The sequence below is a fragment of the Glycine max genome, chromosome 13 (genome assembly GCF_000004515.6).
Source record: "Glycine max cultivar Williams 82 chromosome 13, Glycine_max_v4.0, whole genome shotgun sequence".
In the NCBI taxonomy this organism is placed as follows: Eukaryota; Viridiplantae; Streptophyta; class Magnoliopsida; order Fabales; family Fabaceae; genus Glycine; species Glycine max.
Window position 1 is genome coordinate 23,365,024 of NC_038249.2, and position 26,830 is coordinate 23,391,853.

At 33.5% G+C, this 26,830-nt stretch overlaps 1 protein-coding gene across 1 annotated transcript; it reads left to right on the forward strand.

Annotated features, from left to right (window-relative positions):
• Window positions 1-404: 404 nt before the first annotated feature.
• Window positions 405-18,590, forward strand: LOC100801377 (CLIP-associated protein). Its single transcript, XM_003542403.5, has 21 exons — window positions 405-990; window positions 2,490-2,645; window positions 2,746-2,808; window positions 4,432-4,500; window positions 4,684-4,849; window positions 5,960-6,121; window positions 8,129-8,226; window positions 8,694-8,768; window positions 8,851-8,919; window positions 9,009-9,094; window positions 9,167-9,284; window positions 10,199-10,297; window positions 10,367-10,721; window positions 10,869-12,622; window positions 14,179-14,280; window positions 14,708-14,812; window positions 14,954-15,028; window positions 15,113-15,181; window positions 15,306-15,374; window positions 16,166-16,267; window positions 18,181-18,590. Exons 1-21 carry the CDS (start codon window positions 658-660, stop codon window positions 18,340-18,342), a joined length of 4,287 nt encoding a protein of 1,428 aa, XP_003542451.1. The 5' UTR covers window positions 405-657; the 3' UTR covers window positions 18,343-18,590.
• The last annotated feature ends 8,240 nt before the right edge of the window (window positions 18,591-26,830 follow it).

A 26,830-nucleotide genomic window follows, 5' to 3' on the forward strand; every position in this document is an offset into this window, starting at 1 on the left:
TGGACTTGTATTAATATGAATATTGGTTGTTATTTGAGATATTAAGTATTTTATAAAGACAATTATTTTAAATTTAAAGTGTTGAATAATTAAATTATAATAGTTATTTATTTTTATTTATATATTTTAATATATATCATGTCAAAAAAGTAAGAATTTAATTCGATCAATTACCCATTAATTTAATATTTCAGCCGATTTGATGACCGGTATGATTTTTAAAACATGATATTAGTGAAACAAAAGTCAGCTTCTCTTTTCCTTCTTTATCTTAATTTAAAAAATAGTAAAAAAAAAAAAAAACTTAAAAGCAACCCAACCCAACAAACTATCACTCAATACTAATAGTGGTTAATTTTGCAAGCACGGCAGCCCCATAGCATAAAACATAGTTTTCAAATCATTTTCCATTTCATTTCATTTCCGCGTCATCATTCTCTTTCTCTCTCCTACCGCAACCTCTCCCCTCATTTTGACGCCTCCGCTAACTAAATTCACAATCTCTCTCTCTCACTACACTCCACTGAACCTCCCTCTCACTCCTTTTAAATCCCGCATTCGCATTTACATTTGCATTTCGCAACTTCCCGGCGCCGTTATGCGGTGGTGAATCCGGTGACAGTTAAACCAGATCTGCACCCGGCCGCGCCAGATCCGATGGAGGAAGCGCTCGAGCTCGCGCGCGCAAAGGACGCGAAGGAGCGCATGGCGGGCGTGGAGCGCCTACACGAGGTTCTGGAAGCTTCCAGAAGGAGCCTCAGCTCCGGCGAGGTCACCTCGCTCGTCGATTGCTGCTTGGATCTCTTGAAGGACAGCAGCTTCAAGGTCTCGCAGGGCGCGCTCCAGGCGCTCGACTCCGCCGCCGTGCGCGCCGGCGACCACTTCAAGCTCCACTTCAACGCGCTCGTCCCCGCCGTCGTCGACCGCCTCGGCGACGCCAAGCAGCCCGTCCGCGACGCCGCGAGGCGGCTCCTTCTCACTCTCATGGAGGTACGAACCTCTTCGATTCCTCGAATTATTGATTTATTTATTTATCGTATCTGTATCTGTGTCTGTATCTGTTGCAGTTTAGTGAATTGTGATTTGTGAGTGTGAAACTTGGAAAGAAAGAGGGGTAGGTGAGGTAGGTTTTTTGCAAAGTAGAGAATCTCGGAATCTGTTACATGGAAAGTGAAAAGTGAGTGCTATGAGTGAAGATAGATGAGAGTGAATAATAATAATAATAATTGATAAAGGTTGTTGTCGGTTGGAAAAGTGAGATCGGGAATAAGACTTTGAGTGTAGGAAGGGGAAGCTTGGTGTTGTTTAAATCTTAGCAATTGTGCATGAACGCTTCACTCTTCTTTGTTTCTGGCAAATATAAAATCTGATGAGTGGTGATTCATGATTGCTTGGATGTAAGGTTAGTAGTGGTTTATTGAGTATTGACTCTTACTAGACTTGCTAGTTCTAAATAACATCACTAGATCTTTAATCAAAAATTGCGCTTAACTGTAGGATCTCTCTAGTGTTTGTTATGTGGTTATAGCATCCTGATGTAGTGTCGTTGCAGTCCAATGCCATAATGTCACAGCTTCCTTATGTTATCCTAGCAGGTTGAATGAATAAAAGATCCTGAACATAAGATTTATAATATTCGGTTATTTTGTTAATGACAAGCAAGCCTGTGGTGCTGGGAGTGAATTTCAATGATTTGCTGGTAGGTAGTCTTTGTGATAATGGATATAGGCTATGCATGCATAGATAGGTTAATTAAATGGTTATTCAACAAGCTTATCACATGAGTGTTTATATCATAAGTTTGTAAAGTTTACTGAAATAAACTAATATTTTGATCAGCTTTAGCATGGATCTTATTGAGTTGGGCTAAAAAGAGCTTGTATGAAAGTTAAACATAAGCCATAGTAAGCTCTTCCTGACATGACCTTATTCCATATATGATGAAATTTGTGGTCACACTATTAATTTAACACTTAACAATAATTGCGCACCAACTCATAAACTGCTATAGACAAAGCATACTTTTTAAAATAGCCTTTGAATGAGGATAGGTCTATAACAATTAACAAGTTAAGCTGGAAGCTATTAGAATAAGTGATTGCTATCTTTGTACATTGTGCTTGGCTCATTTCAAAATGTTGATGTTGGCATTTGCTTATGATAATATATTGCCAAATAAATGGAGTTTTGCTTGGCTAGTCCATGTAAATTCCAAGTTTGGATATATTTATCTACGTGACCTTATTGTACCTTGAATGTTTATTTTGGAAATTGTAATATAATTCTGTGTGTTTACCCTGGCAGTAAAATGCTTCCGTACACTCACAATGATTCTATGTGGATTTTTGGTATTTATTTATATCCATCTAAATGAGAATTGTGAAGAAAATTCACTGTCCCCTCAAGCTGATTTTGTTGCAGATTTAAATTTAAATTCCGGGTATTGTTGAATTTTCTTTCATTTTGAGATTTATTATTATTATTTACAGGTTTCATCTCCTACAATAATTGTTGAAAGAGCAGGGTCCTTTGCATGGACAAGCAAAAGCTGGAGAGTCAGAGAGGAATTTGCGCGAACAGTCACATCTGCAATTGGTCTATTTTCATCTACTGAGCTTCCCCTTCAACGTGCTATTCTTCCTCCTGTATGTTCATTGAATTTTACAAACAAGCAGTACATGTTTTTTTATTGTTCAATATTTATTGAATGTGATACTAACTCCTTTTAAAATTGATCAATGTCAGATTTTGCAGTTGCTGAATGATCTGAATCCTGCTGTTAGGGAAACAGCTATTTTGTGTATTGAGGTAAAAATGTCATCTTGTCATTTTATATTATTTGAACTTGTTTAGGTTGTTAAGTTCATACTAGTTATCCAAATATTGGGAATCTATGCCATTTCAGTAGTTATTTAAATTAGTAAATGTATTAGCCAAAAAAAGATGTCAGAATTGCTAAAATTGTGTGTTGTTTTTAACTTTAGGTTGTGTTTATGAGTGCATTTATGCTGATTTGATTTATAATATCATTAAAACCTTATTGTATGAATATTAAGGAATGGAAAAAAGGGTGTGGCTCTTGTAGAAGGTGTAATTTGATGTTAGAGCCATTCTAGGAGTGGACCATTGACTATATTGTTTAGTCAAAGTTGATGTTGTCAAACTTTATCATAATACTTACTTTTCTACTCCTGCATCTTGCCAAGTTGATATGGCTCTAAATTCAAGAATTGATGATCTTGTTCTTGGATAGTTTGGTGTTCTCTTTTAATTCAATTATGCAGAATTATCTATAACTGGATTTTTTTCCCAATGTTTAATTGAATACTTTAGTAATTGATATTGATATTGTCATACATTAGACATAGGTTGATTGAATAGTAAGATACATAATCGTGAATTTAGTGGATATAGTGGTTTGGAGATTTAAAATTAAGATGGATCACAGCGTGGTTATCGAACTGAGATTCGAATCGTGAATTGGAAGAGCTGTTTTACGTATCGTGAATCAAATCATATTATGAATCGTAAGATACATAATCAATAAAATATGATATTTTTAGGTAAAAATGAGTGACAAATGCATATATATATATATATATATATACATACATATAACCTAATATATCATATATTAAAGTCATAGATCAAAAGAGCAAAAAATATTAACTGCCCAAAGTGTTCAACCCCTACAAAGGTAAAATCAATAGAATGGAATAAGTCCTCAAAAAAGAATGTAACAAATAAGAGATGAGAAGTTAAAAGAATAGAAGTCATAAAGTTGACAAAAAAGGAATAAGAGAGAGGAAATTATAGAAGTTACAAGAAATAGACTCATGGGACCACAAGAAAAAGTAACCACCACAAGAAGACCGTTACCAAAAAAAAATATCAGCGTTACCAAAAAAACCACCACACAAAGACAAAAGGCAATTAAAAATTACAAAAAGCTTAAGCGGCACAGTGACTTGCACAGTCACACTTCTCTTCACATGATGAAATTGGTTGAAGCATAATAATAGATCCCCTCGTTTGAATAGAATACAAGGGAAAAATAGATGATTGAAAATTAAAATTAAAAATTGAAATTTTAGTTGGGGCGCACATGCAAAACTGAAAATGGCAGTTTCCTTCTTTTTCCTGAAAAAAATTTGCAAAAAAAAAAGATCTGTAATGCTTTTCCCCAGAGTCGGAGCCTGCAAAGCTGACCCGGATTGTTATTACGACCAGCGTTTTTGGATCGTGTGAGGAAGCTTCAGAATCACGAATCATGCGATACAGAGATCAATTCAAGCTTAAAAACGATCATGCTACGATTTGTATCGCTGTACACATTTTTGTTTCAAATCGGGATACGAATTGTACGATTCATATGACACTAACAACTATGGATCCCAGTACATTCCTTTATTATTCTCTCTTTTTTTACAGGAAATGTATACACAAGCTGGGTCCCAATTTCGTGATGAACTTCAGCGCCACAATCTCCCTTCATCTTTGGTAAGCATGAAACAAAAGAATCAGTTTCCTGATTTTGTTATTGTTTAATATTTTACACATGCAAGTACACATTATACATCTGTAATTGAGATATTGAAGGCCCTTTTAAACATTTTCGTAACAACTACAGGGAGAGTTTATTATTCTTTCTTTCATTGCATTACAAATTTACAATGATTTCAGGTGAAAGCTATTAATGCCAGGCTAGAGGGAATTCAACCAAAAGTTCACTCTTCAGATGGTATTTCTAGTGGTTATAATGCTGGGGAAATTAAGCCTGTGGGTGTTAATCCCAAGAAAAGTAGTCCAAAGGCTAAAAGTTCATCAAGGGAGACCTCTCTTTTTGGAGGTTAGAATATTTGCTATTTTTGGATTGCAAAATGTTTCTATTCTAATATTTTACCAATGTAATTTTTGTAGCATGGCTCATACTTTATCTCTCTCTTGCACTGTTATTGCCTACAAGCCGTATAACTTGCTCTTTAATTGTTCTTTGTTTTTCATTTATTATGAGCATCGCTGTACTTGATCATATGTTTAAATTTTGTGATTTGGATTTATGATGGACAAGAGATTGATATTTTGCATAAGAAAATTTTCTTTCATTTGATAGTAATTTGATAGACTTTATATGATATTATCAAACAGAGCTTTTGTATCATACTGGGGTTGCTTGGATTTTAACTTTATATGATAAGGATGCTATTCCAATCAACATAAATGTGGTCATTATTGTCTTGTTTGACTTTGTTGACCAGTTATTAGAATTTTTGGGATGTTTTAGCTAGCATGTCTTTCTGGGGTATTCCACAAGTTTAGGCTGCATGATCTTTGGGATTCTACATTTTATTACATGATGATTCTCTGATCTGACTGGTTTTAATAATCAAATGACTTATATTTTCTTCTTCACTTCAACGAAAGGTTTACATGAGATTCAAATGCAAAATTAAAGATTCACTGAATTTGGTAGTGGAAGTAAAAATGATTCAGGAAGATAAATTATATGATTAAAAGAGATAAGTAACATCCAAAGTTATATGTTTGAAAAATTTTCAACAATGTATTTTGTTATCATTCTTTGTCTAATCAGTCAAGTGTGCTATCTACATTTATGATTTCTTTGTTAGCCATATTTTTTATATTCTGCCGTGCTTTATTAAATGTGTTGAAATTATGTTGTTTTAGGTTGGAGGAAATTGGGAGAATAGAGACACTGAATAATATTCTCTTGAATATGATCAAAATATAAAGCACCAACCCTTTGTACTAATATACTAGATTACAATCTTAATAAGAAAACATATCATGAGATAATAAGGAAATATGAAAACTAATCCTAAGAGATAGTCTGTATCCACTAAATTATTCCAAGATATAATCAACATGCTGTTGGAGGTTTTTCATATATTCTAACATAATGCACATTTGTTTCTTATTAAATATTAAATTTGAGCAGGAGAAGGTGATGCCACTGAGAAAGTCATAGACCCCATCAAGGTGTATTCAGAGAAGGAGTTAATCAGAGAAATTGATAAGATTGCTTCTACTCTTGTACCAGAAAAGGACTGGTCAATTCGTATTGCTGCCATGCAAAGAATTGAAAGTCTTGTTTTGGGAGGTTGGTATTTTTCATCTTCATTTCAGGAGTATGTAGTATGCACAGAATTTTATAGTCAGAATCCAATCCTAAAAACTTTCTCCTATTTTGTGTTTAGAAGGGCAAGAACATTTGTTATTATAGGTATTTGAATATCTTTAACATGAGGTTATTGTGAAGGGTATTTATGGTGATCTTACATGAATTTGGTATTAGATTTTACTTGTAGCTATGGATTCAATATGAGTCTGTGTTAACAGAACTTGGTAAACTGTTGAAAAGCTGTCTTAATTATGGTCACCCCTACAATCATCCCTTGCCAAATATTCTTCACATTCCCATGAAAGCCAATGTAATTGCCATCATTGTAAAGAGCAGGATGGTGCATAGGTGGAGGCGGTTGGTAATCATAGTCCTCCTTCTTCTTACTGAACTTAAAAGTAATTTTCCTGATACCAGATGAACTTGCATGCTTGGGGATTTCCATCACTACACAGGATGTCATTGCAGCACTACTTGTGTCCTTATCACTCTGAGAAGTATTATTATTATTATTATTCTGTTCACCGGCTTCATCACTCAAGGTCTCATCAGAACTTGAATTCTCCAAACAAGTAGACGTCAGTTCCCCACACTCTGCATGGTTGACATTTTCGGATTCAGTTGGTTGGATACTGATATCTGGAAAAGTTTGCGCAAGCTCTGCTGCAGAAACGTTGGGGTTAGAAACCTCAGAGCGCACTTCATCATTGGAAACTTCTTTTGCTTGTTTCTTATTAGGAGACAGGTGAGGTTCAGTATCAGCAACGCATTGGTCGTAGTCACGCTTCAGTTCCGTCCTTGACTCCTCATTGTTCTCCTGCTTTCCTTCTTCTAATGTATGCACACAAACCACTTTTTCTCCCATCAAAATCAAAGAACAGAGCCCCTGGGAATCCAAACGTGGTAACTACCAGATAAACACCACTGCCGCACAGCATTCACAAAGAAACTCGAACTGACTTGAACTTCCACACAAGATTCGTGTCAAATCAAAGCCTCAAAACCACAGCAGCGTTTTGTAATTAGGGAAGGAGGGTAGCTGTAATATTATAAGTATTTGTGCTGTGTAGTAGTGTCTTTCCTCAGGTTCAGCTGGTTCTTATTACATGTATCTTGACATTCTGAACCAGCTGTTAATCCAATCCTCTTATCTATCTACAGTACCTCTGGTACTCATTTTTATAAATGATACTTACTTTTGCTGAGCAAAAAAAAAAAACAAAATTATGGTCACCCCTAGCCCACCTTAATTGTGGCCTATCAGAATTAGTTCAGTGTCTTGAAAATGGCTACCTATGGAGGGGATGGCCAGAAATTGAGTGAAGGATCTTAGTGTGCAGGCACCAGGATGTCGGCTCTCAGCAGATTGAGATCTCACAATGACTAGAGATGTGGTTTAAATAGAACTTATAAAGCTTGGGTAATCCTCACCTTACAACCTGATTTTGTGGGATTGAGTTCGGCCATAAGCCAAAATTCTAATATAAACAATAGAGGAAATATTGTGGTTTGGGGCCATAAAGTATAGCTCTTTTATTATCATAGATGTGAGGTTTTTGAGATTCTATGTGTACAAAGTGGGGGGGGGGGGGGGGGGGAGGGGTTAAAGTCACTTTAAATTAGTAAGAGGTTAGAACTAACATTGTTAAAGTTCAATTATTTATTAGAACACTCTGCATTTCTTTACTTGTCAAAATATTATTTACTATTACTTAAGGAAAAGTGGCTTTACCTTTTTTATTCTTTATTGTAATTTTCTGTCTCACATTGCTCTCCCAGCTAATGAACTACTCTTTTGTGTTGGGCTCTCTTCATGTGCTTAAGTCCTTAACATTTTCACTGATAGCTCAATGATGCCATGTGATTCATGGGATTAACCTATTGTTGTATTGTAATTTTCACTGAGATGTTAAAATGCAATATGACTTTATCTGTTTTTGTCTGTGGCATGAATGATCAATATTTATTGAATATTCTCTTTATCAGGTGCTGCTGATTATCCATGTTTCTTTGGACTCCTGAAGCAGCTTGTTGGACCTTTAAGCACACAATTGTCAGATCGAAGGTCTAGCATTGTGAAGCAGGTGCGCTGACATTTTCTTTGGTTATCTATCTATCTTAAAGTGAATAAATGCCACTTTTATTTTTATGAAGGATTTTAAGATCCCATATTGGCTAGGTACATGGGCAAAGTATCCCTTATGATGGCTTGGCCTAACTCACCATCCCCCCTTTTCTGAGTTTGGGTTGGGTCAGGCATAGTATGTTTGAAATTCTCATATGGTGTCATCTTTTAAGACTAAGTGATGAAAAACATGATCCTTGTGGTTTGAAATTAAGCACAAGGTAGTTGGACTTGTGCATTATCCAACTTAAAGCCCAAAATAGTGGTTTAGAATTTCTTTTTGTTTTCCACTCCGTTTGTTTGAATGGTTTTAGTGTAGTTAGATTAAAATGTTTTATTGGAAGTAAGCATGATTATTGATGATCAATATCTCATTATATTTGACTACTTATACGTGGTTGCTTTCTGTTTGGTATTTTGTTCTAGGCTTGCCATTTATTATGCTTTTTGTCGAAGGACTTTTTGGGTGATTTTGAAGCATGTGCTGAATTGTTGATACCGGTAAGTTTTACTTTTTATCTATGGTAATCATGTTTTGGTTTTTGGATGTTTCTAAAATCTTAATACTTGATCTGATAATCAGGTCCTTCTGAAGCTGGTTGTGATTACTGTGCTTGTAATTGCGGAATCTGCAGATAACTGCATAAAAACGGTAATTTGATAATACTTATTAATTTTCTGCATTGTATTATGGCCTTTTGACTTTCTGTATCCTGTTGTGATGCATCCTCTACTTTCCAGATGTTGCGCAACTGCAAAGCAGCTCGTGTACTTCCTCGGATAGCTGATTGTGCCAAAAATGATCGTAATGCTGTTCTTCGTGCAAGGTGAGAATTATCTACTCTTGGAGATAGATGTGTGAGAGTTTTGGTTTTTAATTAATACCATTTGTATTGTAGGTGTTGTGATTATGCTCTTTTGATACTAGAACATTGGCCTGATGCAGCAGAAGTACAACGATCGGCTGATCTATATGAGGATATGATAAGGTGTTGTGTTTCAGACGCAATGAGTGAGGTAACTTTCATAGTTTTAGGTTATTTAATGTTTTTGATCAATATAGACCGTGCATCATATTTCTACTTGGACTAGCTTTCATTGTTTTGCTCTTTTTCCTGCGCTTAATAGAATTTGCATTGCAATCGCAGTAGTGGGAAGCGAATTCTGTGTTTGCTTTTATTTTGGCAAAAGCTCAGTTCTCATAAATGTATAATGTGATGATATGCAATATTTTAGCTGAAATAGTAAAAGAAAATAAGCAATTGGTTGGCTTTATGTCTGATTGTGTGTGTGTGTGTGATTGGGAGTGATGGGGGGCATAATTATAATTTTGAAACTTTGCACGATAAAACTCATGCAGAAGCAAACCTTCTATTATGTTTAGCTATCTGTCTAATTCTTGCTAAAAGTACTTTATTTAATGCAAATGCAATGTCTAATGATCAATTGACCAACATATCTGTACAAAGATTGTATCCACAAAAGGGAGTTGTGTTGTAAAAAACCCATCACTCTTCTGTCATCATTTTCCTTATGGGCTCAGAAATCAGAATCAGCGACTTATGTCATCTGGCTTGCATACATCTATTTATTTATCATTTGATATGCAAATTCTATTAATCTCTAACCTTTGAAGGAAAGGGGTCCAAAATGACATGATTATTTCATTACTCTGTTTAAGTGTGCAATCATGTTTGGTAAGATGTTCTAAAAATTCTCATGCAGTATCCAGTTTAGGTTATATTATAAACTAAGATCTTTCACTTTTTTTCGGCAAACCTTGTTCTTTTCATTTGTCGAAATTTATATTTGTTTAAACTGTAAGACAGAAGCTTGTCAGCATATTTGTTGACTTGACATTTTTCATGTGGCCGCATTGTTGGTGCCAAGTTGTAAGTGCATAAAAATAATTACAGTATTAAACTTGATAGGTGCGGTCGACTGCAAGGATGTGTTACAGAATGTTTGCAAAGACTTGGCCAGAACGTTCCCGTCGCCTGTTTTCATCATTTGACCCTGCTATTCAAAGGGTATGTGTTTATTTGTCCTTTTTTTATTTAGTTTTGCTTAATTTGTTTTAAAGTGAACATAACTCGCAGTTAATAAACGAAGAGGATGGAGGAATGCATAGGCGACATGCATCACCGTCTGTTCGTGATAGAGGTGCACTGATGCCAATAACTAGTCAAGCTTCAGCACCCTCTAATTTAACTGGTTATGGAACTTCTGCTATTATTGCAATGGACCGAAGTTCAAGTTTATCATCGGGGACTTCTATCGCCTCTGGTGTTCTTTCACAAGCCAAGTCACTTGGTAAAGTTACTGAACGTAGTTTGGAAAGTGTGTTGCATGCAAGCAAACAGAAGGTCACTGCTATTGAAAGCATGCTTAGGGGTTTGGATTTGTCTGATAAGCATGGTTCATCTGCTCTCCGGTCATCGAGCTTGGGTCTAGGTACCAAATAAGTTTACTTGTTAAATATATATATTTTTTCTACCACATTGTTCTGGACTTGTTGCCATTCAACAATTGATGAAGCTAGTGATATGGTTTTTAAACTTTGTGAGCGGCTAAATTTATCTCTTATTGCCCCTAGTGCAGGAGTTGACCCTCCCTCATCTCGTGATCCACCATTCCCTGCTGCTGTCACAGCATCTAATCATCTGACTAGCTCTTTAACGGCAGAATCAACTGCAGCTGGTGCCAATAAAGCTAGTAACCGACATGGTGGTTTGGGTTTGTCTGACATAATCACCCAAATTCAAGCTTCCAAAGATTCTGGCAGGTTATCGTATAATACTAATGTTGGTATTGAGCCTTTATCAGCATTCTCATCATTCTCAAGTAAAAGGGCTACTGAAAAATTGCAAGAAAGAGGTTCTATTGATGAAAACAGTGATATGAGGGAGACTAGACGCTATATGAACCCCAACATAGATAGGCAGTATATGGATACCCATTATAGAGATGGCAACTATAGGGATTCACAGAATAGTTATGTGCCTAATTTCCAGAGGCCACTATTGAGAAAGAATGTAGCTGGACGTGTGTCTGCTGGAAGCAGGAGGAGTTTTGATGATAGCCAATTATCTCTTGGAGAGATGTCAAATTATGCAGATGGCCCAGCATCTCTTCATGAAGCTCTGAGTGAAGGACTTAGCTCAGGTTCTGACTGGTCCGCTAGGGTTGCTGCCTTTAATTATCTTCACTCTTTGTTTGAGCAAGGTCAAAAGGGAATTCAAGAAGTAGTCCAGAATTTTGAAAAGGTAATGAAGTTGTTTTTTCAGCACTTGGATGATCCCCATCATAAAGTTGCACAGGCTGCTCTCTCCACACTTGCAGATATTATTCTGGCATGCCGAAAGCCCTTTGAAGGTTACATGGAACGAATGTTACCCCATGTGTTTTCTCGGTTAATTGACCCCAAAGAGCTAGTTAGACAAGCATGCTCAATGAATTTGGAAGTTGTTAGCAAAACATACAGCATAGATTCTCTCCTACCTGCATTGCTACGATCTCTAGATGAACAAAGGTCACCAAAGGCAAAATTGGCTGTTATTGAGTTTGCAATAAGTTCATTTGATAAGCATGCCATGAATCCTGAAGGTACTGCTAATATTGGCATCCTAAAATTATGGCTTGCCAAGCTAGTCCCATTGGTTCATGATAAAAATACAAAACTTAAAGAAGCAGCTATTACATGCATTATATCGGTGTACTCTCACTTTGATTCATCTGCAGTTTTGAATTTTATTCTTAGTTTGTCAGTTGATGAACAAAATTCTTTGAGGCGAGCCCTTAAACAGCGCACCCCTCGCATTGAAGTAGACTTAATGAATTATCTGCAAAATAAGAAAGATCGCCGTTCTAAGTCTTCCTATGATCCATCTGATGTTGTGGGAGCATCCTCTGAAGAGGGATATGCTGGTTTGTCAAGGAAAGCTCAGTACATTGGAAGGTATTCTGCTGGTTCACTAGATAGTGATGGTGGCAGGAATTGGAGTTCCCAAGATTCCACCCTGATTAAAGCCAGTCTTGGCCAAGCAGCTACTGATGAAACTGAAGAACATACTGATTCTAATAGTGGTGCTTTTGGTTTAAAAACTAAAGAGCTTGCTTACACAGCCAATTCAACGGGTCAAAACTTTGGCTTACAAACTAGCCATGGACATGTGGACAGTAGCATTAATTTTGAAGGTCTATCATCTGATCTGAATGTTAATGGTCTGATGTCATCAGAACATTTAAATATTACTGAAGACTTTGGACATGACAAAGAACATCATTCAGCTGAAGATGTGAAAGTAAACTACATGACAGACAATGGGCCTAGTATTCCCCAGATTCTTCATATGGTGAGTCATGCAACTAGTAGATGATGAATTGGTACTGTATTTTTTTTTTATTTTTAAAATTTCATTAGAAAGAGAAATGTAGTTAATTACGGGGGAGGATAAAGTATTATCTAAGAAAAGCATAAAATCATCAGCCTAAAAGTCAACAAAATCTCTTTGCAAAACAGCAAAGACATACCCCAAAACTTAGCATTATGCTGAGCTAATGATGTCATACACTGGCTAAGAGTGCACAATACCCTACATTTTTTTGCAAGACACTCATTTTGGTAACTTGTTAGAAAGTTGTCTAAGGTGGTGGAGCAAACCCAAAACTCTCAAAAAATGGGAAAGAGCTTGTTCCAAGTTTTCAAATCCAATATTGTCAAACTCAAGGATCGTTTGAGGATTGGAAGGGTGGGTGGTGAAAGATTGTAAGTCAAGGATCGTAAAAAGATTGATACAGATCATAAAGTCCTTCTTAAAATGCAAAATTATATTTATATACATAAAAAATACCATAGATAAGAAAAATAAATAATAACTTGTAATAAGTCATAAATAACAAAGAACAGAAAATAATAGACCCCGTCAAAACAACATCCAACAGGCCCAAACACACAAGAATTGAGGATAATAGGCCCAAACCGAATTGATGCTCTTACTAAACCCCTTTCTCCTACCAGGTTCCTTTTTCTGAGAGGCAAACTAAAGGTGCTTGATCCTTGTTCCAAGGCTCTCCCACCTTCAATTTGAGGGTGTGTGTGAGTATATTGTATAGGGTCAGTCTGGACTGCATCCAAGGAGTTAGTAAGGGTAGTCCTACAACTGTCACTAGGACAGCAGTGTATAGAAACACTTTTTCGTTTCTGAAATCTCTATTCTTTCTCTATTATTCTATTCCGAATAATGCCCAAACAGGCCTACACACACCAAACACCTTCCATGCATCAAACAACTGCCACAACACACACCAAACACTTCAACACCAACACACAACAGAAAGAGGACGCATCCGTCGGTTATGGTGACGTCTGACGATGACTAGGGTGACGTCCGACGACGGTGATGGAAGTGTTGAGAGTGGTTCGCAGAGAGGAAGAGAACATCTTCGTTTGTCTCTAGAGAAAGGATCAAAGCAAATCGATGATCCAGCGATTTTCCACTGAAACCTGTGACCCGCAAGCGATCCACACAGCCAGCGATCCTCTGTATGAGTTAGCGCATGGACTCCCCCAAAACTCGTAGGATTATGAGTTAGCAAGTATACTTGCAATTTTGACAACACTGGTCAAACCGTGCCACAATGTAAGAACAAGTGGTGGCCAGTTGGGGTGGAACCATTTGTATGGGTGTGGCACAATCAAATGTTTTCCTTGATTACTCTGTAGTCCCCTCTTTGAAAGGTTTGTGTATATGAATATGTATTTAGTACCCTCATTTGAGTTTTCTGGTTCAGCCTATTTAGTGAGACACCTCTATTTGGAGAATTTGCCTGTAAATGATCATTCTTTAAATTTATCTTAATAGTTATATTTTAGATTTCCTTTGACTAAGATGTAGCATTTGTTGTGTAGATATGCAGTGGGGGTGATGGAAGCCCTATTTCAAGCAAGCGGACTGCTCTTCAACAGCTAGCTGAAGTGTCTATAGCCAATGATCATTCTGTTTGGACCCTGGTATTTTTAATTTGACAAGTATCTGTCTCCTTCATGTCCCCAAGTTGTTTGATTGTCGATTGTACTTGAAATGAATGATTTAGTCTGTTGAACTTCATAAACATACAATTGCAGTGTCTTATTTTCATATCATTTTATTTATTTTTTAATGAAAAAATACTATGTTATTTATTTGGTAGTTGATATTAGTATTATTTGTGCAATTCTATTCTAGAATATTTTTTCAGACGTTTTCTCCACAAAAAGATTTTCTAGTTGTATAATGGAGATTTTTTCTGATTCTTTGACAGCTATCGGTTGTGTGATCAATAGAGTTCTGCTTGTACAAAAAAACGAAATCCCTAATTTGTTATATTACACTAAACAAGATTGAACAATATATTTTGATTTGCTTCTGTATATTGATAGTTAAATGGTGTAATTGCAGTACTTCAATCAGATTTTGACAGTTGTGCTTGAGGTGCTGGATGATTCAGATTCCTCAATCAGAGAGCTTGCTCTGTCTCTGATAGTTGAAATGCTGAAAAACCAGGTTCGTACTCCTTTTTGTGCTATTTTTTGTTGGATAATGCCCTTGTTCATATCAGTACTTGCAACTGCACATATGCCCCCTCATATAAGCTTTTTGAGACATAATAAGAGACCGTTTAATTGTTGTGTTTATTGTTTCCAGAAAGATGCTATGGAAAATTCAGTTGAGATTGTAGTTGAAAAGCTGCTTAATGTTACCAAGGATATTGTTCCCAAGGTAAGCAGCTTTATCATGTTCTTGATTTTCTTTTATGTAGTTGCTTTCTTCTCTCAGGTTCTGCAATTTTCACCTCTTCTTCAGGTTTCAAATGAAGCAGAGCACTGCCTCACCATTGTTTTATCTCAGAATGATCCGTTCAGATGCTTGAGTGTATGTATTTCTTGGTTTTTCTACTTATTGGTCATCCTTTTAAGATGTGTAGTTGGAGAAGGGAGCAAGGATTTGTTTTAAACTTAAAGGTTCAAGCTGATTTTCGGAATTTAAAATGTTTCAGGTTATTGTCCCTCTACTGGTTACTGAGGATGAGAAAACTCTTATCACTTGCATAAATTGCTTGACAAAGGTATTGCCTTAAGACTGAATTGTCAGTTTCCTTGAAGTGAAGGTTTCTGATAAAACCTCGTTTTTAACAAACTCCACTTTCTAAATACATATTTTTTAGAAAAGCCTTGTTCTGTTCTGTAAGTGTCTATGAAGCAATGGTGCTTCAAAATAGGGAAATAACCCCCTTCATAGTTCGTACTCATCCAATATCACTATTCTTCTGTTGCTTATAAAGACATGTCCTGTGAGTATCCTGCTGATTTGCTTAGGTACCTCTTGTTTACACCATTGAATTTTGAACTTAGATCAACACAGTCCCGAATATGCAACTTGCTTATTCCTTCCTTCATGAATGGCAATTATTATGCCATACTCTATATTGACTATATCTTAGTCTGTCATTTTCATTCTCAGGCATAAAATCATGAGGAGTGCTAACAACACACTCTCTAACACACTATTATTGGTTAAAAATTGTTTGAAACTACAAAATTATGAGAGAATCGTTAAATAAGATGTGGGACCCATATTTTTTTGTAATTTCCAAGAAATTTCAACCGATAAAGGAGAGAGTGTTCAAAAGAGTGTGTCAAAGAGTCTGTTGCTAGCATTTCTCAAATCATATACCAGTTAGTGATAGTAAATAGAAACCACACAAATATCTCATATCACTAGCATATACTGAGTTAACTTTGTATCATATTGTACCTGTATTACTTAGGAAGTTACCCATTTTTGTGCATGAATTAAATTTGCTTCATCAACATAATCATGTTTAACTTCATATTCATTCATATTACCCTTCTTCAGCTTGTGGGGAGGCTCCCTCAGGAGGAACTGATGGCTCAGTTACCCTCTTTCCTGCCTGCTTTGTTTGAAGCTTTTGGAAACCAGAGTGCTGATGTTCGCAAGGTACTTAGGTCTTTTGACTGCATCCATGAATTAATGGTCTTATCATATATTTAATGAAAATTTGTTGGTAAAAAAATTCTTATCCATCTATTAACACTGTAAAGTGTATGTAGTTCCGACAAATTTATGTAACTGTAGATTAGATGCTTGAGGCCTATTTGGTAATTTTTAGTTAATTAAGATATTAATCTGTTCCAACATTAGTAGTTTCCATATTTGAAATTTCTTGGGATTATTGAACAAAACTTGTTCGAAAGGCTTCTGTTGGTCCCAGGCTGTGATATGATTTGAAACATTTCTTATAATTAGGACATATTACTTGAACCTTTAATGAATATTTACCATCTTGTGTGAGGGAGCTTTGTATTTCCCTTAAAAGTATGAACTGCCTGTTGCTCAGGTTGGTTGGTCAAGCTTAGCATTTCTTAGCCTCTGGATTGGTGGCTGCTATTGAAACCTTTTAGAATTTGGGCTTAAGGCCTAACTCAACCCCATAAAACTAGTTTTTATGGTGAGGTTTGCCCAAACTTTATAACCTCTATTTAAGCCATATCTTTAGTCAAAGTAAGGCTAAACACCGCCCTTGAGCTACAATTAAGAGAGTCCCCAAAGAGGCTGCAACTAAGGTGGGCTAGGGGTGATTGCAATTAAGGTGACTTTCCTACTAATAATGTAGTAATCTTCATTCCTTGGAAATGTCCATTCGATTTCATCAAGGATTAATTTATTTATCAATATATCTTTATTTTTCCCTCTAAATTTGTTAATGACAATCTCCACTTCAACCAATTGTAGTCCTGCCCATTGCCACCTCATCTCTCCGTCTCTTCGACTGCAACCTTGACCTCTGCAACTGACACTAGTGCCAACCAACCCATTGACCTCACATTGCCCCAACCCATGGCTACCATTTATGCCACAACACCACTGTGACTGCTGCCTCCTCCACTACCTTTATTCTGCTCTTTTTCTATTCCGGCAACACAGTCCAATTTGGCATACTAATTGTATGGGTAGGTATTCCATTCCATTGACCTACTTTGAAACACAACTACTCTAAATAATCCAATATAATCTTATGCTAGTAAGAGCATGTTTGGGAAAAATTGTTTCCCCCAATTTCAGCTGTTTTCATAGAAAGAAAAAAAGATCTGCCTCTGGGCATGGCACTATTTGCCCACATTCAGGCGGCAGAATGCGGTTCTCTATTGTACTTCTCATGTGTTGACACTCAAATCTGGCATTCCCATTCTTTTCCTAGTCTGCTTCAAACTCCAACCAATCCCCTGCCAATGATGGTTAAAAGAAGGGAAATAATCACAAATTAACACAAAAAATTAGAGAACACAGACTAAAACAAAGCATCAAAACCTTACCACATTTCTATACCTTCTACTCTTACAACACTCTCAATCACACAATTCACTCTCCAACTGCACTTACCAATGCACATTTCTTTCATGTGGAAAATCTGGTCAGTAAGCTGTTTTCTTTGTTGTTTTTGGTTTGAATATTGAACATTAATTTTTAGTTGTTTTCAAGATGATCAACTGTTCTCAAGTGAAGGGGTGTACTTTAGAGGATAAAGTGCAGTTATATTGTATCCATCAATTAGAAAATCAACAGTTGGGAATGTGATAAAATATATGCAAATGAACAATACTGTAGTTTTTAAAGTCTCAATGATTATTTTTCTAATCAATGGCTATAGTTGTACTTTATTCTCTGAAGTACACTTTTACTTTAGAGGAGCCAAATTTGATTAAAATTACTGGCTCTGCATGATTAAGTTGGAGGATTGGTATCATATCTATTGCTAGAAATTGTGGGCATGCTTTTGCTGTCATTTTTCTCCATTCTCAAATTTGGTCTCTTTCATTATTCTCATTTTATGTTAATGGTGGATGGTACAGACCGTTGTTTTCTGTCTAGTGGATATTTATATCATGCTTGGGAAAGCATTTTTGCCATATTTGGAAGGACTTAACAGCACACAGTTGAAGTTGGTCACCATTTATGCAAATCGTATCTCACAGGCAAGGACAGGAAAATCAATTGATACCACACACGATTAGAGGTTCATTCAGATGAAAATTCGTCGGTTTTGAATGCTTTCTTATTCATTGCTGTGTATTTTGTAGATTGTGTGCATGAAATTTTTTAGGTGGGTTTTCCTTGTGTTTCTTTCCTCCCCTTTGTCCAATATTTTTTTGGCTTCCTTTTTCCCTACCAAAGATTTGGTGAGTGCTGGTGGTGGAATACAGTGCGATTGTAATTTACATTGAAGAAACATTATTTGATTATATTAAATGGTTTTCCCGAAGGCCTCATTGTCATTGATTCAGTTACTTAAGTTTTATTTTTATGTAATTTTTGGGAAGCAGATTTCCAACCTGTGTAATTTTTGTCGCTCCTTGTGATTTGTTATTTATTTGTACGTTGACGCCACACAACAGTTTATTTTATTAAATAACTGTTTAATACCAATGATGCAGTGCATTACTAGTTCAGAAAATTTAGCACATCAAGCATGGTTGTTTCATGCTTGAAAAGTGCACTTAACCAATGTTGAATGGCATCCAATTTGAACTACATCTGCAAGTTGTAAGGGCGTGAGGGCTTAAGGGTCTGGCAATGGTAATGAATTTTATTCTGTTGTACTAAATTAAAGGAAAAAGAAAGTAAGTCCTATATCATGGTTGTGTCACGCATTTTACCACAAATTTTTGAAGAGTTAATATCTAAACTGAATACATCAATTGAACCATGGAAATGTAGAGATGGATTTCCGAAATGAATTCACGAAGTCCTATATTATGACGAGTCTGTCCCTCATGAAATTAGACGGGTTACGTCTTCAGCTTTATCTTGCACTTAAGGTTTCAGCTTACATCGGCATTCAAATTTCGGTCCTCCTGAATTTGCAAAAAAAAAAAAAGATGTTTAAGACTTTAAGTTCAACCCGTAGGCCATGTCAAATTTGGTTCAAGATTGAAAGTTTAATCAATATATATTTATGATATGTGCAGTTATATAAACATAAATAATGCAGTTTGATTGCTTTAAAGGAAGTGCAGATTCCATATCGTAAACTCTTGAGGTTCTTGTGGACATTTCTTTTATTGTGATCATACAACTTTCTTTTTGCATTTTTCTTCTATGTCAGCATTTATAATTTTCTCCAGAGTTAAATGTGAAAGTTTGGCATTTATATAAACTCAAATTATATTAATGGAAATCATGTTATAAAACCATACAAGAATGAATCTAGATACCTTTTTTCAACATATGGTACCTTGTAGTGTGATTGTTAAGGTGATAAATATATAAAAAATGTTGCATGTCCGATTCGCAGGTTTGAGACTAAAGCCGATCAAAATTTATTTTCGAATGAGTCTAGTAATGAAGGGATTCATCGAATTTCGAATGCTGATTGCAACATGCCAACTTAAAAATTATGAATGCATACTCAGACAAGCAAGGTGCACAAGAATAATGAAACTTCTTTAACCTTAATTAATATTTTTTTTGTAATGTTTAACTTTAACTAATATGAAATGCAAGTATACTTCTAAAAAAAATGAAATGCAAGATAATGAAACTGTTTTAACCTTAATTAATATAAAATGACTAAAATACCACAAAGATCGTTTTCTAATTTACAAATTTAATGTGCTGAACTATTGTGGACCAAAACAAAAAAATGTGCCAAGCTAGCCTTCCAGAAAAAATAAAAAAGGCTAGGATGCTGGACCTATCACCTATGTAATCCCAATATTTGTGCCTTTAGTAGTTGGTACCTACTATATTGTACTACCTAGTGTATCTCTCACTGATCTTCCCTCGTTCCATATCTTTTCCAGAGAGTGAAAATGTTTGCTATGCACATTGACAAACCTTACAAGCCCACGAGTCCATGTCTAAGTATTGTTGGCAGAGTTGTCAGCTATTCTCCGTTGAGGTTGACAACAGCAATAGCTCCTTCAAAAGTGTTTTACAAGGAAATTACGACGGTGCAATTGGGTGGGAAGAAATTATTACAGAATATCATTATCAAACCGTGACATAAACAGGATTTGTCTCCCTTGAAGTGCGAAATATAATTCCATCCATGAAAAGCATCAATGATTAAAATTAAAATATATAATGTTATAAAATCATTAATATCTTTAACTATTACAAAATTATGTCACTTGCAAGGCGTCAAGATCTTATTTTAGGTACTATGTATTTGATTTTGTATCTACTTGTATTGAATCTCTTATCTCGAATGAAATGATATCAATTTCTCTTTTGGTAAAAAAAAATCTTTAACTATTAATTTTTTTAATCAAATATATTTTTCCTTTTAATAGAAAAAGTTACATTTTATCCTCTCTACATATTAAATGCTATAATAAAACTGTACAAATTCATTACAGTGCAATTATATAATGGGTCTCGGATATTCGGCTCTATTCATGTATCGAAATTCAGAACGCCTGCCTAAACTATGCATAAAATGTTAAAATATCTAGCATTAGTGTAGTTTTGAGTTTTTCCCCTTCAAATATGATTATTTTAAACAGAATCCCAAGTTTCATTCAATTTGATGAGCTGTGAACATGAAACATGTTTTCAACTATATGAAGAAACATCAAAGGGACAAGATCTTCAAAATATTATTTGTAGGATCAGAACTTAGTCCAATTTTATGAAATAAGCCATTCGATCCTAAACATAAAACATTATATATAAAAATAAATTACTCTAACTTTTATTGACAATTGCTTAGCATATTTCATTTTTTTATAAAGTATTTTTATGTCATTAATTTTGAAATTACTAGAAAGCTTGAAAGACCACAAACTATTTTGAAATTACTCTAACATTATAAAGTTTTTTTTTTTATAAAGGCAAACTGTAATGGGGAGAATGAAGTGTTGTGCATTTACACCAATGATCACACTAAATAAAAAATATTCCCCAAAATCCGAGGAAGTTCGGTCACATTATTATTCTTGTTATAGCATTTATAAATAGTAGTTTAAATGAGTAATTTATTTTAATTTCAATAGGTCTTGTAATGTTATATAAATTTAAGTATTTTATACACTAATGAGGAAAAAAACCTATAATATAAAAAAATATTTTATACAAAATTTCAATTTAATACTAAGATTATTCAAGTAAATGATAAACTTAATTTTGTAAATTTTTCTCCTTAACAACATAAAAAATCATTTTTTATTCCTTACAAATTTTTAAGTAAAGCTGGTTATATAAGAAACAATATTTGTGTTAGCAATGTCAGGTTATGTGCTCTAATGATAAATTTTATTAAATAACGTGGCTTACCTTGAAGCAGTCCTTGTAAGCAACAATATTAAAGATGACCTTAGTGAGTAATCAGTCTATTAGCTTAGCATACATTACTTACATTACCTAATAAACCTACACACAAGATTTAGTTTTTTTTTTAATTTATCAACCAGAGTATTCAAGGTATTTGAGATAGTTAAATTATTTAGATTTGAACATAAGAAATAAACATGGATTTTAAAATAGTCCAGACTAAAACTAGTTTTAATTTGAAAAAAAAAATAGTTCAGACAATACCCAATTAACAGAATCATGAAGATGCACGTACATGTAACATGTTAGTGCAAATTTTTCCATAAAAAAAAGAAGAAGAAAAGAAACGGTGAGTTTCAACCTTTTCTTATCAAGAATTTACCTTCAATAATGAGGGTAACAAGAAGAAGTAGGAATAGCAATAAGCCAAAGGATTGGGTGGCTTAGGTGAGGCACTCACAGTATTAAAGAAAGCATAGCAATTTGCAAATTGCAAGTGGATAGTGAGAGAGAATGGAACAAGATATATAGAATGGGGTCTCATATCACTAAATCAGCATGGAACTCAAGCCCCAATTGTCGGTGTACTCGCAACATGGCACGCTCTCACCTTTGCCACGCTTGCATGCCTTACGATTAAATACTTTTAATAGAGAAATATGTGCATATTTATGTAATAATTGTGTAGATTGTCCATTATGTTTTTAGGTAGAAATTTATATAAAAAAGATTGTTATCACTCAGCTCATCTTTGCACAAAGTGAATTATTGGATTGAAATTGTCAATGTTTTACATCTAAAAGAGCTTAATTTATAAAAACTGAAGATAATATTGGAGATCCATATATATTTTCTGACTATATATGACTTGCAATGGGTTTTGATGATTGATGACCCAAGTTAAAAAGCATAACATAAAACAAGAAAGATAAAAAAAAAAAAGGAAATAGAATAATGTTACATTCTCTTATAATTTCTCGTACAATTTTTTTAATACTTTATAAAGAAAGTATGAAATAAACAAATAAATACATCCAAAGTTTTCAAAACTTCAAAATTATTTAATACTTTTTTTAAAAAAATTTACCAAGTAGGATGATTGGTAAAAATATTTTATAAAAAAGAGAGAATTATTCAAAAAAATAAAATTAATGTCAGTCACTATAGCTGAGAGAACTGCCTACTGCCTCTGAAATGATTCCAATTATTTGGATTTCACTCTGTGGACGACAATCTCCCTTGATTTATAATTGTGCTTAGCACTAATTAATATCAAGACACTGTTTGGTAATTGGTTTGGTTTGCATAATAAATAGAGTTTTCATGCACAGAACCGAAAATTGCCCTTGGTTAATTACATGATGCTGGCGGTGAAAGAGGCAAATTCTGAGTTTGGTTTGGCATGTCCACTTACAGGTTAAGATGAAAGCTCAGGCTAATGTTAGGTAATGTCGGAAAGACACTCATCATTGCATAATTATAATAATTTGCATCATAAATGTCCAATGACTTGAAATTGACTACATTTCTTTTCCAATCTTTTAAAGCTTCATATATAAAAATAAATAAATGTGCACCATTTCTTTTTAATGTTCAAATCACCGGTCCACCAACAATAATAGCAATGATAATATACATAACTTGCACATTTATATTTATATATTTTTTTATTGTATGATTACTATCTATCTCATTTATTTATTTTTTTCTTCCCCAACCTAGTGTTTTGCTTTATCTTGGTTATAGTTTACAATTGCTTGTGAGACTCCGGCATGTAGCAAGCAATGTTGACATTTTGATTTCTTCGAAAGTGAGAAGAAAATGTTCAATTTGATTAAATGTGCTGGTGAGTTTTAGAAAGTCCTTAATAAAATATGTTTTTTTAAGAAATTTTTATAAGTTATCTATTTATTTTATTGATATTTGAATACCACACTTATCATAAAAGCTTTCAAATTGAAAAAAATAAATTTGGAATTACTAAAAAAATTAAAAAAAAGACAACTTTTGAAAAAATAATTGTTTAAGAAATTTTTTTAACATCTGCATTACATGGCTACACCTACACATGCCAATTAATACATATTTGACTTAATTATACTTTTTTTATTGAATATTATAATTGTGTGATTTTAATTTTTTCAGATTTTAATTATATAATTGAGTTGTTTAAGTATCATAATTATATAGTTTTAGTCTCTTTCTATCATTTTTTGTTAACAAATATTGATGTGACATTAATTTGATAATATAATAACTAATATATGTTGATGTATTTCTCACGATTATAATTCTTGAGAGATAAAAAAAATGTTATTAAATCACTACAATATGTATTATGCAATGCATTAATTTTTACATCATTGACATGTCATAATTCAATGTCCGAAAAAATTGTTAAAATCTAAGAAATCAAAATTACAAATTATAATACGTAAAAGATAAAACTGGAATTAAACCTAAATATTTTCTTGCTTCTACCTATATTTAGTGTTCAAACATTGATAAAAAGTAGGAGCTAACATTACTTTATGGAATTTGATAACAACATTGATGATATTTCAATTTATTAATATTATACAAAAGATTATTATGATTAGGATAAGGCTTAAAATATGGTAAATATCCACTTATGCAAATACATCATAATCTTTTCTTTTGTTCCCTCTTTTGTATTTGGTATCTCTGATATACCATGTTGGTTTATTTATAAAATATTCTAGTTGTCAATATTACATTATCAAAAGTGTCACACCAATATTTTATTTTTAGATTTATGATGATTTTACACCACCAATTTTGATTTTGTGACAATGTTAGAGGACCTAAAACTAGTGGAGCTACGCATGGAAATTAACTAATGACAAAGATTAAAACATAGAATGCTAGTTGATTATTAATGTACACGCAATTAGACCATATATTGTGTACCTTGTGAGATACATTAGTATTTTTAGGTGTGTTACAATAATAAATTAATGGTAATTTATTATATGCTTGATCATGTAAGTCTTCTTGCTTTGTTAGCAAGGTAGCTGTTTTTGTTTGGAGAAGATTGTTCGTTGCTCGTACTCAAACCAACATGTCATTGATTCTTTACTTAGATGGAGTATGATAATTTTCTTGTTTGTTACGAGAGTGACAATAATTTCATTCTCATAATCTTAAGGAGTGTAAGTATTTGAAGAGAAATCATTGGAGGACTACCACTGGAAATAACATCATTGGATCACAGATTTGGTGTTATAAAAAGGGTGTAATTGCCATCATGACTCAACATCAATATACATTAACAATTGTATGGATTTAGTGATATTTAAGGTGTCATGGATTGTCTTTTTTTTTAAGGGATAATTACACTGATTTCCCTTAGGTTAGCGATTATTATTCTCCAAATAAATCATGCTTGATTCAGAAATTTTACTTCTCATTTTGACATTTTTTATTTTTGGAAAAATTGTATTATTACCTATATTGTATTGTTGTGTATCAACTATACATATAATATGATAGTTAACATTGAAGTCTGGTGTATTTTGCCTCAAGTACATGTTTTTATTTATAATATTGTAGAGATATAGATTTGGATTCTTTTTTCAAAGAAAAAAAGCAAAGATTTAAAATAATTTCATATTTTTTTATCTTTATAAAAATAAAAAATTATTTCATATCTTTTGTTTCAATAAGCTTAATGATATAAGACAAAGATAATTCATAATTAATCACATGACTAATTACGATAATTAATCACATGATCTGATCCTGATATGTAATAATAAAATATTATTCTTGTTTTATGGACAACTTACACATTTATAAAATAATACTTCCTTTTTTATATTAATTATATTCTTGGTGTTGGCAAAAAAATATAATAATATTCCACTACAATATTTATTTGATTAAATTAAATTCTCTAATTTAATTACCAGATAAATTATTTTCCTTTTGTACAGATTAAAACATTCGTTTTTGTGTGACTTCGTAGGTTTAATACTAAACCGATACTAAATTAATCATAATTAATTTACTAATCAAGGTAGACATCTAGTAATATTTTAACATCCGGATAGCATGAAATAATATCTTTTATCTTCAAGAATCAATGGATAGAAGAATAATGTAATATTTTCTTCCATCATTTATAGCTCAAGGTTAACTTTAGAGTAATATTATTGTCAAACTCTAATAAGCTAACACATTTAATCAATGAATGACTTAAGAAATTATTTTCTTCTTTCATTCAATTGCCTTGGTCAAGGTTTTAATTTTATCATAGAACTCAAACTTATTACCTAGAGTTGATGGATTCCTAATTGATTAATCATTAATTCTACAAGTATTTAATCATATTCAATATTCATTCAACTAGTGCCTTAAGACATTAGGTGTCCGAAATTAAAATATAACAAATAACTTGTTAATTACTATGATAATCTCAAGGAAATTATTATATTTCTTCTTAAGAACTTCCTATTGACATATCATGATAATATTAATTATTAGGAATTCTCAATTAAGTCAGTTCAATGATGACATTCACATATACATCATCTATATATATAATTTAATAAATGAGATTTATTAATCTTTATCCAATGGAGACCATTACATCTATATATCAAGAACAATTTAGATTAAAATTATAAAGGACTTATTTCTCATTATCATAATCTCTATCATGATAACAAATATCTAATTTTAATCAAAGACTTATCAAATTAATAATTTAATAAAATAATAAATATGATAATAAAATAAAGAACAATTCTTTACTAAAATTGATAATATAATAGATTGGATCTTAGACCTACATATTTATTCCAACATAATATCTTAAAAACAAACAAGCAAGACATATAGATATATAAGATAAGTGATTTTTTTAAACTAAATAGGAATTATGTGTAATATCATCACCTTCAGAGATATTTGTATAATTATGCCTTTGTGGAACTGTGGCCATGTTTCAAAATAAAATATTTGATTAAAATTTTCAGACAGTATGATGTTCAGATAGGAAAACAAAAGAATATTTCTTATCCTGAACTCTTACTAAGTTGATATTGTTTAGGCCATTTATACAAACTAGTTAATAGTCTTAGTCATTAATCTATATGAGCATGAGAATGAATTAAGGTGATCCACTTAATTATTTAGGTTCATTGTACCTTATTTTATTGGGCCAATATGTCAAGTACTGAAGTGGGGCGCAGTGGCTTTTAGTGT

Coding starts and splice junctions, on each gene's coding strand:
- LOC100801377 (XM_003542403.5), top strand. CDS start 658: ATGGAGGAAGCGCTCGAGCTCGCGCGCGCAAAGGACGCGAAGGAGCGC. Junction 8,769..8,850: donor GTGCTGAATTGTTGATACCG/GTAAGTTTTACT, acceptor TCTGATAATCAG/GTCCTTCTGAAGCTGGTTGT. Junction 15,182..15,305: donor ATCCGTTCAGATGCTTGAGT/GTATGTATTTCT, acceptor AAAATGTTTCAG/GTTATTGTCCCTCTACTGGT.